Source organism: Doryrhamphus excisus, chromosome 6, assembly GCF_030265055.1.
Source record: "Doryrhamphus excisus isolate RoL2022-K1 chromosome 6, RoL_Dexc_1.0, whole genome shotgun sequence".
Lineage (NCBI taxonomy): Eukaryota > Metazoa > Chordata > Actinopteri > Syngnathiformes > Syngnathidae > Doryrhamphus > Doryrhamphus excisus.
Window position 1 is genome coordinate 19,851,808 of NC_080471.1, and position 13,684 is coordinate 19,865,491.

Genomic DNA, 13,684 nt, shown 5'->3' on the forward strand with positions numbered 1-13,684 from the left:
TGGTCCTCCAGACCAGCATAGACCAGTCCGAAAAAACAAGGTACACTGATCTATACTGGTAGCTGGTCTATGCTGTTTTTTCCAGCAGGGAATGAATTGAAATAACATTAATAGTACTAGCTAATGCATGAAATTATAGCAATCTAATTTATATTATTTATTATGCATTGTGTAAAACAAAGGAACAACATCTAATTAAAAGCAATAAATGAGTTTGTTGTTCAGGGAGGAGCACTGAACAATTTGTTCATTGCTCTGTGTGCATCATAAATAAGTCACTTTGGCGATTACTTTGTGCATTAAGAGTATTTCCCTCTTGAAGATTTCATGTATATTGGTGTTCCAATACCAATATGAGTACTGAACCACCATTCACCAGTACGAGCCTGGAGTTTGTTCTTCAGAGAGGAGCACTGAACAAATTGTTCATTGCTCTGTGTGCATCATAAATAAGTAACTTTGGCGATTATTTTGTGCATTAATAGTATTTCCCTCTTGAAGATTTCATGTATATCATATATATTCGTCAAAATATTCGTCAAAATGTGACTACGCAAAATATAAATTTTTGATCCAGACCAAAAATTAATTAACCAAGTAATTATGTTCAATCTTTCAAGTTCAACTATCTGAAGTGGTACATGACTGCAAAAAGTTTGGGAACCACTGTTCCAACTCTAGTTCTGACATCTGTATATTTCTTATATGGAACATATAATATACCCCCGCATTCTTTGACTGTATGGAACAGCCCGATGTTAGAATCTTTCACTCTCTGATATGTCTGGGCTTTCCAAGTCGCACCTTTGAAAACTGGGACACTGACAACACCTCACACCCACATGATATGGCACATGGTCACAGGACACATTGACATGTTCATGTTAACCTCAGCGTTCTGTTATCTCAAAATCACAATTCTATACACGTCCGGCTTCACATACATAGAAATATATGTTATCTTATGCATTTCTTAAGAATACATTAACACATGTTCTGTATCTGAAAAAGCTAGGGATCAAAAAATCAGGTAGCTTGTAAATAATTTGAGGTGTTGGCTGCTTCTGTGTTCTATTTCTTTCAGAAGGTCAAAACTAGAAACAGAGTCTGGTCGAGATCTTCACCTGATACAAGAGCGAGACATCCGGTACTTTGTTGGAAAGACAGTACGTGAGTATAAAATGCCCTTCATCAGTACTTGCAACAGACTATTTGACTGATGCGCATCAGTTATTCCATTTAGCTTAATTGAATTTAAATGCTAAACGTTAATGACAGTTTACACAGAAGCACGCTTAATATTTTGCTGAAGGTGCACAAGTACGAAAAAAAAAAAAACGAGAACTCACCTTCCGCTCTTTGTCTCCATACTCAAGGCCCAGTGTATCCATGGCACGGACGATGGCGGCCAGAGATTGGATAGTGTTGCTGTAAACAACAGGCTTGTACTGCTTTACATCATCACCAGAGAAACCATCCTCGTGGATGATCCTAAACACACATGAAAACAAAATATATTACTCTGTGGGAAAATAAATCCAATCCAATGCATCCAATGATAGACTCTGTTGATATATATATATATATATATATATATATATATATATATATATATATATATAAAATGCTAGGGTCATATGACATTAATAAGGGTGTAACACAGATGGCTTAACAAATATTACAATAAAAAACACACAAGAGTGAGCAGGACAGCAGGGACAAAGAATAAAGAGATGACATTTAGCAGCCTGCTCTGTTGTTTTAAATATCACGGTGTCTTTCCCTTCCAGTAACGCAAGGACACACAGAGTCTGAAGGAAAAAAATGTAATAAGACAAATCAAACAGACAGGCTTAATCCTGGGATGTATCAGTAAGTGTCAGTAGTAACATGTTTTTGCATAAAAGTGGTGTGAAGACAGTCACTAAAACCAAGTGACACACTGATTAACCAGTCGCAATGTAACACAACAAATTAAAAAAATACACACCTGAGCAATTATTAATGTTTTTACTAGGGATTCCCGATATTAGCTTTTTATTTGAACCAAAAAACGATATTGTCCAAATCTCAATTTCCGATACCGATACCAATATGTGTAACATGACATATCTCCTGTGGTGGAATGAACAACATTAAAAAAAAAAATCATGAAATTTTTTTTTCATTTTTTTCATGTTTTTTCATGTTTGCATTTTTTTCAGTTTGCATTTTTCATCATCAGGAAAAATCTGATACCAATATTGCATTTTATGCCGATAATTATCGGTATAAAACAGGGGTCGGCAACCTTTACTATGAAAAGAGCCATTTCACCCACTTGCCCACTAAAGAAAAACAGCCTGGAGCCGCAAAACGTTGTATGTTTAAAACAACATTGGAGGGAAAAAAAAAGACGAGTTGGAGTACTCTTGCTAGTACTGGAGATAAACTTTTGTTTTTAAATGAGCTCTAATTTATTTTTTAGAATTGTCAAATAACTCATTAATAATAATTAATAACTCAAATAACTCAAAGTATTACTCATTTCCCTTCATGTTAACCTGTCAGAGAGAACTGGATAGCATCCTGTCTGCTCATTCAGTCACCAGTCAGAACTCAGTCAGGATGCATTCATGGTCTCACACAAAGTTGGATTTTTGTAAACTCATAACAAAGACGTGCATTTTCACCACACGGGTGCTAAAAAATATTCAAGCATTGCAAAGGGAGCCGCAACAAAGAGGCTGGAGAGCCACATGCGGCTCTGGAGCCGCGGGTTGCTGACCCCTGGTATAAAACGATATCGTCCAAATCTCAATTTCAATTTCAAATCTCAATTTCCGATACCGATACCAATATGTGTAACATGACATATCTCCTGTGGTGGAATGAGCAGCATTAAAAAAAAATCATGAAAAAAAATGTTCATGATTTTTTTTTTTCATGTTTTTTTTAATTTTTTTCATGTTTTTTTCATTTTTTCTTGTTTTCATGTTTGCGTTTTTTTCAGTTTGCGTTTTTCATGATCGGGAAAAATCTGATACCAATATTGCATTTTATGCCGATAATTATCGGTATAAAACGATATTGTCCAAATCTCAATTTCAAATCTCAATTTCTGATACCGATACCAATATGTGTAACATGACATATCTCCTGTGGTGGAATGAGCAGCATTAAAAAAAAATTTCATGAAAAAAAATGTTCATGATTTTTTTTTTCATGTTTTTTTTAATTTTTTTCATGTTTTTTTCATTTTTTTCTTGTTTTCATGTTTGCGTTTTTTTCAGTTTGCGTTTTTCATGATCGGGAAAAATCTGATACCAATATTGCATTTTATGCCGATAATTATCGGTATAAAACGATATTGTCCAAATCTCAATTTCAAATCTCAATTTCCGATACCGATACCAATATGTGTAACATGACATATCTCCTGTGGTGGAATGAACAGCATTAAAAAAAAAATCATGAAAAAATTTCTTCATGTTTTTTTTTTTTTCATGTTTGTTTTTTTCATGTTTGCGTTTTTTCAGTTTGCGTTTTTCATGATCGGGAAAAATAAATCGGGAAAACCAATATTGCATTTTATGCCGATAATTATCGCTACTGTTAATATCGGACATCCCCAATTTCTACATATGCTAACTTTGTTTTACTAAATGAAATCACAATTTGCCAATAGAGTTTTTTCTCTTACAGCAGACAAGAAAGCTGTCTAATTGTAAACCCCTTCTGGGATGATTTTGGGACATATGGTGTCAGAGCTGGTTACAAACAATACCCGCACATAAAATATGATGTATATAGTATTAGTTGACAGTTATTTGCTCATCAACTTTACAGCATACACCGCAGACCATTTCTTGGAAACAATGGGCTAAATGCTATGTGTGTGTGTGTGTGTGTGTGTGTGCGTGCACGTGTGAGAATCTGGCCTGCTGATGTGAGCTTTCATGCATGAGGACCTTTTCTCATTACCCACTCCCCAAGCCCTTCTGTCAGCAAAGAGAACAGCCATGAGTGTATGTATGTGCATTAATGTGTGTGTGTATTTTGCCTTCTACACAGTGACCTGCACCGTAGTTTAATTTCACACTGAGCCAGACAGATGGACAAACATGCTGACATATGGACAATTTAACTGAGATATTATACCATGCGAGTCTGAGGGTCTGGCTCTCAACCGTATGTAGTAATCATTACTTACTTGGCTTATTGACCTACTTGGTGGGTCTCAAGTATAAGCTTTATAAAAACATCCTGGAACATTAACACTTCTGATGATAACAAAAAAAAGACCCATGTTTCACCATGCACCTTCAACATTATTACCGTAGCTTTAACACTCATTGTTGTTGTTTGTTAGGGCGCAAATGAACACCATTGACTGAGCTAAAAATGACACCTGAATAAGCATGTTGGCCACCCCGTTCATGTTCTCCCCGTGGGTGCGTGGGTTTTTTCCGGGTACTCCGGTTTCCTCACACATTCCAAAAACATGCTAGGTTAATTGGCGACTCCAAATTGTGTGTGTGAATGGTTGTTTGTCTATATAATGATTTTTGTCTAAATCACAAATACTCAAACTTGCTGATATAGTTAATCTTCAAACAACTAAAATAATGCATAAGGCTAAAAATAACCAAGTACCTAAAAATGCCATCCAATACTACTCTACAAGAGAGGAGAAATATGATCTCAGGGAAGAACTACATTTGAAACACTTATATGCTAGGACTACGTTAAAAAGCCATAGCATTTCAGTATGTGGAATCAAACTATGGAATGGATTGAGTAAGACCCTCAAACAATGCACAACGATGAGCCAATTCAAGAAACAATACAAGCAGTTGATGTTTGCTAAATACAAGGATGAAGAGTCTTGAACCAGTCATGATGTGCTATATATATCACTATATTGACACTTACTATGGTACCCATTATGTCATTGGATGGTCATATTACCTTGTACTTCAGTACGGGACAAAAAATTAAAAATAAAAATAAACAAAAAAAACTGTATTATGGAAAGCAGGAAGTGAACAAATTGTATGGTCATATCACCTCGTACCGAAGTACGAGGTGCATTATTAAAAAAACAAACAAAAAAAAAAACCTTAAACTGTATTATGGAAAGCAGGAAGTGAACAAATTGTATGGTCATATCACCTCGTACTTCAGTACGGGACAAAAAAATTACAAATAAAAAAAACAAACAAAAAAATGTATTATGGAAAGCAGGAAGTGAACAAATTGTATCGTCATATCACCTCGTACCGAAGTACGAGGTGCATTATTAAAAAAAAAAACAAACAAAAAAAACCTTAAACTGTATTATGGAAAGCAGGAAGTGAACAAATGTAACAGTTACTGATTGTAAAAGTACCAGATGGAGGGGTAGGATTTAATAAGCTTTGCTTCTTCCTACTCCTTTTGGACATGTGGAACTGTGAACTGATTATGTGATGCATTCAATTGTAATCTGATGCATGTTCAAATGAAATAAAACCATTACCATTACTATTACCGTTACCATATGTGCCCTGTGATTGGCTGGCAACCAATCCGGGGTGTACTTTTTCCTCTTACTAATCCTAAATGAGGTAGGCCAAAAATAATAATACTCATTTGTATATTTCTTCCATTCAGCAGAGTTCAAATTCTGTGCACAATTATAGTTATGTGCTGCAAGAAGTGTACTCCATCAAAAAATCCTATCAGCTCCTGCCATTATTATCCCCTTACATGTGTATTTTTATCCTCACACCTACTCACACACAAGCCGACACACTCCACTGTTGCTATTAGGTGTTTATCGCTAGTTCTGCATTGTTGCTAGACACCGTTGTTTGTCCTAACACAACCACACATGACCCTTTGAGGTTGCTTCTTTATCACTATTACCGCACATCCACTCAGTTTGCGGTCTTTGTCGACAGAGCTCTTAATCATGACATGAGTGCATGCTGACCAAGTCCTGTCAGCACTTCTGGACAAAGTTACTTACACGTTATATACGTATGCGTATGTCCATTAACGGGTATGAGAGGGATTGTGTCAGAAGATGGAGAGCATTACAAAATAAGTGTAATAACAAAGATGTAATATTACATGTAAGCCGAATGGATGCATCAGTCACTTGGCTACTGCTCACACCTTTGGGGTCAAGCAGCAAACATCCCGAGTGCAAATAGTCTCACATATACACCTCTTTTCTTTTATCCATTTCTCTTTTTAAACACCGCACGCCTATTTATAGCCACGCACGTAGAAGGTCCCCAGAGATGGTGAGTGGTGGCTGGCAGAGAATTTTCTAGGTTAGGCCTGAGCCATTTTTCTGTTCTGTGAAATGCACAGAAAAGGGTTTTACATATGTTTTGCATGTTCATTCATTCATTCATTTTCTACCGCTTATCCTCATGAGAAAAAAAAACAAACAGGTATAAAACGACTGGCTGTAATTGCAATTTCCCTGCCAATGGCATTTGTATAAATAGCACAGACTAATCATGACTGATGATAAACTAAAAATAAATGAATTCCTGTGATCAAGACACATGTTTGCCCGGCTAATTTGACATTAAAAATCATGATGGAGGAAAATGAGCAAAATGAGGAATAATAAAATAAAACAAAAATACAGGAATACAAATTAAACCAATTCCGGAAAAATGGAAAAACATCAGGAAAAATGTGTATTGTCATATGGATGTCCTGAATTAGTTCAATGGTTTGATGTCCTGAATGCCTTTGAACTAATCCAGTCAAAAGCATTCCACATTCTGGAAAAATGGGCATGTCAAGAAAAGTGGGATGTGGATAATTGCATAAATGACCTGAATTAATAATTGAATGGTTTGATGTTGGAATGGTTAGAATCTGTTGAGAAATGTGGAAATAGTTCCTGAATGCATTCAGCAATCTGGAAAAACGGGCTTGTCATTAAAAATAGTTTTTTTTGGTGCTGTGGATAATAATAAGATCAAAAATACATTTGTATTGTAAAATACAAATCATGACTGATAATCATGTTTGCTAAATACAAGGATGAAGAGTCTTGAACCAGTCATGATGTGCTATATATATCACTATATTGACACTTACTATGGTACCCATTATGTCATTGGATGCTCATATCACCTCCTACTTCGGCACGCAACCAAAATTTAAAAAAATAAAAAAAACTATATTAGGAAAGCAGGAAGTGAACAAATGTTACAGTTATATATTGACACTTACTATGGTACCCATTATGTCATTGGATGGTCATATCACCTCCTACTTCGGTATGTGACAAAAATTAAAAAAAAAAAATACTATATTAGGAAAGCAGGAAGTGAACAGATGTAACAGTTATATATTGACACTTACTATGGTACCCATTATGTCATTGGATGGTCATATCACCACGTACCTTTTAAAAATTACAAAAAAAAACCCAAAAAACCTTAAACTGTATTATGGAAAGCAGGAAGTGAACAAATGTAACAGTTACTGATTGTAAAAGTACCAGATGGAGGGGTAGGATTTAATAAGCTTTGCTTCTTCCTACTCCTTTTGGATATGTGGAACTGTGAACTGATTATGTGATGCATTCAATTGTAATCTGATGCATGTTCAAATGAAATAAAACCATTACCATTACCAAATACACAGTGGCTGCACTGGAGTTGTTCAGGATTCCGGGGTTACTGAGTCCGCAACACATTGACGTCAGGAAAACTCAGCGTTAGAAAAAACTCTCTAAAACCAAGAGTGCAGAGCCATCCCTAAACTTCTTTCAGGGCTTATTTCCAAATGCCCAAAGCTCATTATCTGATACTTTGGCATCGTTTAACATAAGAATTCAGCATTGTAATTCAACATTTATAGGTCAGAAAATAGGAAAAAATATAACAGGTCCACTTGAACCATTTTAGAAAATACAAAAAAATATACCCCTGCATCCTTTGACTTTTCAGTATGCAACCCTCGGAGGAAAAAGTTTGGACACCGCTGTATTGGAAGTAATGTGGGCCATTGGAAAATGGATGGAATCTCCAGAGAGGCTGTTAGAAGGAAGGAGACATAGATTTTTATCAAGTTGTCCCAGATGCAAGGTCGAACTGTAATTATTCAGTTCATCTGTCCTCCCTTGTGCCAATATCAGTTACTTACTTTCAAACAAAGCCCTGCCTGATAGTATTACAATGTATAAGCCAATTTGCAATGACAACATTTGAATGCAATGTCAGTGTAGTGCAGTTTGCTAAATGTTTACCTAGAAGCTCCAACGGTAGGGTAGATTGGTAAGCACACGACAGAAGAGGCGTTCTGTAAGCAAACTAGGAAAATTGTATTCATACATGTTGAACTTTAAATGCCACGAAGGGCAATCCAAGCAATGTTTAGTTGCACGAACAGGAAAAGATCATCTAGCTGTGATGATCATCTCGGTGCTGTAGAAGCTGACTACACTGGCATCCATTCAGGTTAAAGTTACTGCTTCATTAGTGTGGGCAATCATTTGAATTTGACCGATTCCCGTTCCAATTCCCATTCCTTATGTAAATTCCAGTTCCTAATGATTCTCGATTCCGATGCCTTTAAGAGACGGTGCCGTAATAATGTTCGATAACCAGAGTTATTTTTAAGAGAAAAGGGCATCCAAAAGCCATTGTGAACTATGGCAACAGAATTGTAACCACACATTAAGTGTATGCACACTATGCACACTATAAACCTTGCAGTGCAACCTGCCTCGGTGCGCCCAGAGTCACTCATCACTCCGCTAACTAGCTGTGGCGGTGTCATGTCCAAGCAGAAGAATTACTTCAATTTGATCAAATGTTAAGTCATCGCAGCTCAAAACATTATCACTGTATATGATTTCTATCAAGGGCTGCACGGCGGTCGAGTGGTTAGACCAGAGTTCAATCCAACCCTCGGCCATCTCTGTGTGGAATTTCATTCTCCGGGTACTCCGGTTTCCTCCCACATTCCAAAAACATGCTAGGTTAATTAGCGACTCTAAATTGTCCATAGGTAGGAATGTGAGTGTGAATGGTTGTTTGTCTATATGTGCCCTGTGATTGGCTGGCGACCAGTCCAGGGTGTACCCCGCCTCTCGCCCAAAGACAGCTGGGATAGGCTCCAGCACCCCCCGTGATCCTTGTGAGGATAAGCGGCAGAAAATGAATGAATGATTTCTATCAAAACATGTAATGCTAGCGTCTATCTCGGTTTACTTCAGACTCATACTTCCTGTTTCAGCACTCAAAGCATCATGGGAACTGTAGTTCTTTTAGTGTGAACATAAAAATAATCTACTGTTCACTAGGACTGCAACGATTATTCGGATAATTCGAATATCTCGATTCCAAAAAGTAGTCAAGGATTTTTTCCACGGTTCGAACAATCGCTTATGTCACCCAAACAGAGGATGAAGAAGGAAGCATTTCTTTGGTACATTGGCATGAGACAGACATTGTTTGTTGTTTTTGTTCTTGATTCTCACTCTTTAGTTCGAAGAAGTCTGACGTAACGTATAAAAAAAAACGGGGCATTCCGACAATCTGGAGGTGTTTAATCATGTTGAGCCAACCACTCGTTTTTATGAAGTTAAGCCAAACCTTTTAACTTTTTTTGTTTTGTTTTGGTGTTCTTCTGGGTAGAAATTTGAATGATCCCTTGAGAATCACAACGCTCGTCTGTGTTCCCATCAATGCTCAGTGCTCATCTTCTTCAGTTGCAAAATCAATTGCAGATATAACCAGGAATTCAGAGTGCAATCCCACTGCAGAGCCAAGTAAGAGCAACTTTACATTCAATGCTGCTCTGGGACGCCCCAAGAAATGGGGGAGGATTTATGATTTAGCTATGCATAATGCCATTGGGCCCATGTACTTCTGTGACAATATATATATATATATATATATATTTACTATAATAAAACACAATATTTTGCCTTTAAGTCAAATACATTTGGGTTACGGTGTACCATTTTCAAAATGTCATTTTGCCGCAGTCTAGAACTGTGTCCAAACACAAAGAAAATACTTTTTACATACAGTAACTGACTTTCATGATGATTTATTTGCCAATGCCTCATTCGGTCAGCTTGAAATGGACTGAGTAGCCCTCGAAGGTTAGGATAGACCCAACATCTCCCTGAAACCTTAACAGGGTTTAAAGTATAGAAAAGTAATAGACAGATACATGAATAATACAATTTGGGTTTTTTAAGTAACTATCAAGTATTAAATTGTACTTTATTTTCCTGAGAAAGAGCTGAAAGTGACTAGCTAACTTGAGAAATAAAGACACAGATATGATGTAACTCCGTGCAACTCGAGACAAGCGCCCTGCAACCAATACTTGAAGAAATGTTTCTATGTCCCCTGGCAGTATAAAATATTACTTCAAGATGGTATTGCCTTGGACTGCATCATGCAAAAAAAAATTACATTCCGATTTTTTGAAAGGAAAATTTAACAATCACACTAAATGTATACAGTATATTATTTTTGAAACAGGTCCTCTACTCCTAACTTACAGAAGTCTTTATCTTAGTCCGAGGAACATAAAGGATTGTCTCTGATATAAACAGTATCAGTGAATCAGGGATCAGTTCTAACTATATTCAGTTAAGACCGGTGCGGCAGTATTTTGGACTGACTGAAGGGTCTTTAAAGATTTCTTTGGGCAACTGATTGACAGAGATCTCCAATAATCCAACATTCATTCATTCATTTTCTACCGCTTTTTCCTCACGAGGGTCGCGGGGGTGCTGGAGCCTATCCCAGCTGTCTTCGAGCGAGAGGCGGGGTACACCCTGGACTGGTCGCCAGCCAATCACAGGGCACATATAGACAAACAACCATTCACACTCACATTCATACCTATGGACAATTTGGAGTCGCCAATTAACCTAGCATGTTTTTGGAATGTGGGAGGAAACCGGAGTACCTGGAGAAAACCCACGCATGCACGGGGAGAACATGCAAACTCCACACAGAGATGGCCGAGGGTGGAATTGAACCCTGGTCTCCTAGCTGTGAGGTCTGCGCGCTAACCACTCGACCACCGTGCCGCCAAATAATCCAACATGTAGGTCAAAAAAGCATGAACAAGATTTTCCGCATCTAGTGGCGGGAATTTACCGTTTTTTTGTAATGTTTTGTAAATGAAAAAATGCTCATCGTATCTGGGAACTAAATGAAAGGTCCTGATCCAAGTGGTTTCTAACTGTATTGCGGAGGTCGTGGGGGGTGAGGGGTGTAAAACCATCTCGGGCAGTAATATCATTTGCAATCTTATCTCCGAAATTCTGGATTTTTTTTGTTTTATCTGACACTAAACCCATTTTATTGCAGTTCCCTTATTGTGTTCTGTATGTGTTCTGATCTCCATATTAGGATTTGGTGATCAATTGTGTGGAATGCTAATAAAAGTAATACTGAAAAATGGCCTTTGTGTGAGGTGGTCTGGAGATTGTTCAAAATTTTTACGGGTGCTGATTTTGTACTGTGGTGCATCCTAAATCCTGACTGAAAGACCCGGGGTACATGGTTGTTTTGAAGGAAACTGATTAGCAACTGAGGAGACCAGGGTTCAATTCCACCCTCTCCCACCATCTCTGTGTGGAGTTTGCATGTTCTCCCCGTGCATGCGTGGGTTTTCTCCGGGTACTCCGGTTTCCTCCCACATTCCAAAAACATGCTAGGTTAATTGGCGACTTCAAATTGTCCATAGGTATGAATGTGAGTGTGAATGGTTGTTTGTCTATATGTGCCCTGTGATTGGCTGGCCACCAGTCCAGGGTGTACCCTGCCTCTTGCTCGAAGAAACCTGGGATAGGCTCCAGCACTCCCCGCGACCCTTGTGAGGATAAGCGGTAGAAAATGAATGAATGAATGTCTTGGAAACTACAAGGAAGATAATTATAAGCAGCTGGTGGCAAACCTCCTGATCATTTTAAATTTAACTACAAATGCACTTCTGCCGGGGCTGCATGGTGATCGAGTGGTTAGCGCCTCTCGCCCGAAAACAGCTGGGATAGGCTCCAGCACCCCTCGCGACCCTCGTGAGGGTAGAAAATGAATGAATGAATGACCACTTGCACCTAAAGACGTATATATATATAAGGTGTATAAAGGTATATAAAAGGTGATGATGCAACTCCACAATAAAAGAGAGCATGTTTGGTGCAGTTTTAAGCTGGAAAAATGTCCACCAGTTGTCAGAAGTGCCCATGTTCTGCTGATTATTAAAAAAGTAAAAAAGCCCTTGGAAAAAAGTATTTATAACAAAAAAAAATTCTGATGAAACATTAGAGTCTAACATTTCTTTTGGTATATTCATTCATTCATTCATTTTCTACCGCTTTTCCTCACTAGGGTCGCGGGGGTGCTGGAGCCTATCCCAGCTGTCTTCGGGCGAGAGGCGGGGTACACTCTGGACTGGTCGCCAGCCAATCACAGGGCACATATAGACAAACAACCATTCACACTCACATTCATACCTATGGACAATTTGGAGTCGCTAATTAACCTAGCATGTTTTTGGAATGTGGGAGGAAACCGGAGTACCCGGAGAAAACCCACGCATGCACGGGGAGAACATGCAAACTCCACACAGAGATGGCCCAGGGTGGAATCGAACCCTGGTCCTCCCAGCTGTGAGGTCTACGCGCTAATCTTTTGGTATATACCGTACAATATTCTTTTTTTGTGCCTTGAAAGTCAATCAAAATCATCAAAAATGGCCTGTGCCGAGAGTGACATTGGCATTTAGGAAGTGTCACTTCCTTTTTTTTTTCAGTTCATATGAAGCAGCAGCAAAGTGTTCCAATCATTTGGAAATGGTGTTGTGCTTTTCTATGAAAAACACAGAAGCAAGCATGCATATGAGTCGTTCCAGCCACAAGCCACATGGCATCAGCTGACTTTGTGTCAGCTGATCCCAATCACTGCAACAAGACTCTTTTGTATGGCAGTAAAAGAGATATTGAATCAAGCAAATGAGTCTGGGGCAGCAGATTAAAAAAAAACATAATCACAGGGATCCAGAATCATTTGCACACACATGTTAGTGTTTCCCACAGGAACGCAATCTATCTTTGGTATTGGGTTGCGGGGAGGGGACAGACGACGTCATTGTCTAATTAGCATAATTGGTCATGACACATGTCACATAAGTGCTGCTTTGAGGTCATGTCCGCATGAATGCAGATATTTTTAAAATGCATGTTTTTCTTTGCGTTTTATCCTCCGTCCACATTCAAATGTGTGTGTTTTTTTGTCGTTAAAAACAGATCTGTTTCTGTCAGATACTGTGGAGTGGGAATTTCAAAAACTTTGGTTCAGTGTGCCTGTGGAGTTAAAACATTCGTATTTAACCACAGAACATGAAGTTATTGACTTGTGTTAGTTTCATTGCTCCCTGTATATGTGTGTGTTGTATTGCATCTAATACTGTATGTCACTATGTTGTACTGTTGGAAGGAGTTGCTGCTGCACTACCCAGCATGTCTTGTGGCATAAACAGTAGGTTTATGTTTTTTTTTTAGCAGTCATATGCACAGGATATGTAAATACTTGATGACAACTGTCAAAAAATGTATTACTTTACAAAAAACTTTTTGCAGCATTGACTATATTTATTATGTTATTTAACTGGAAATAGGGCGGCACGGCGGTCGAGTGGTTAGCACGCAGAC

At 38.1% G+C, this 13,684-nt stretch overlaps 1 protein-coding gene across 1 annotated transcript in view; it reads right to left on the bottom strand.

Annotated features, from left to right (window-relative positions):
• Nucleotides 1-13,684, bottom strand: part of LOC131130900 (guanine nucleotide-binding protein G(o) subunit alpha) — a 95,423-nt gene that overhangs the window by 69,332 nt on the left and 12,407 nt on the right. Inside the window, exon 3 of the mRNA XM_058075015.1 lies at nt 1,350-1,491. Coding sequence (XP_057930998.1) covers nt 1,350-1,491 — 142 coding nt within the window. The remainder of the gene's footprint in view (nt 1-1,349; nt 1,492-13,684) is intronic.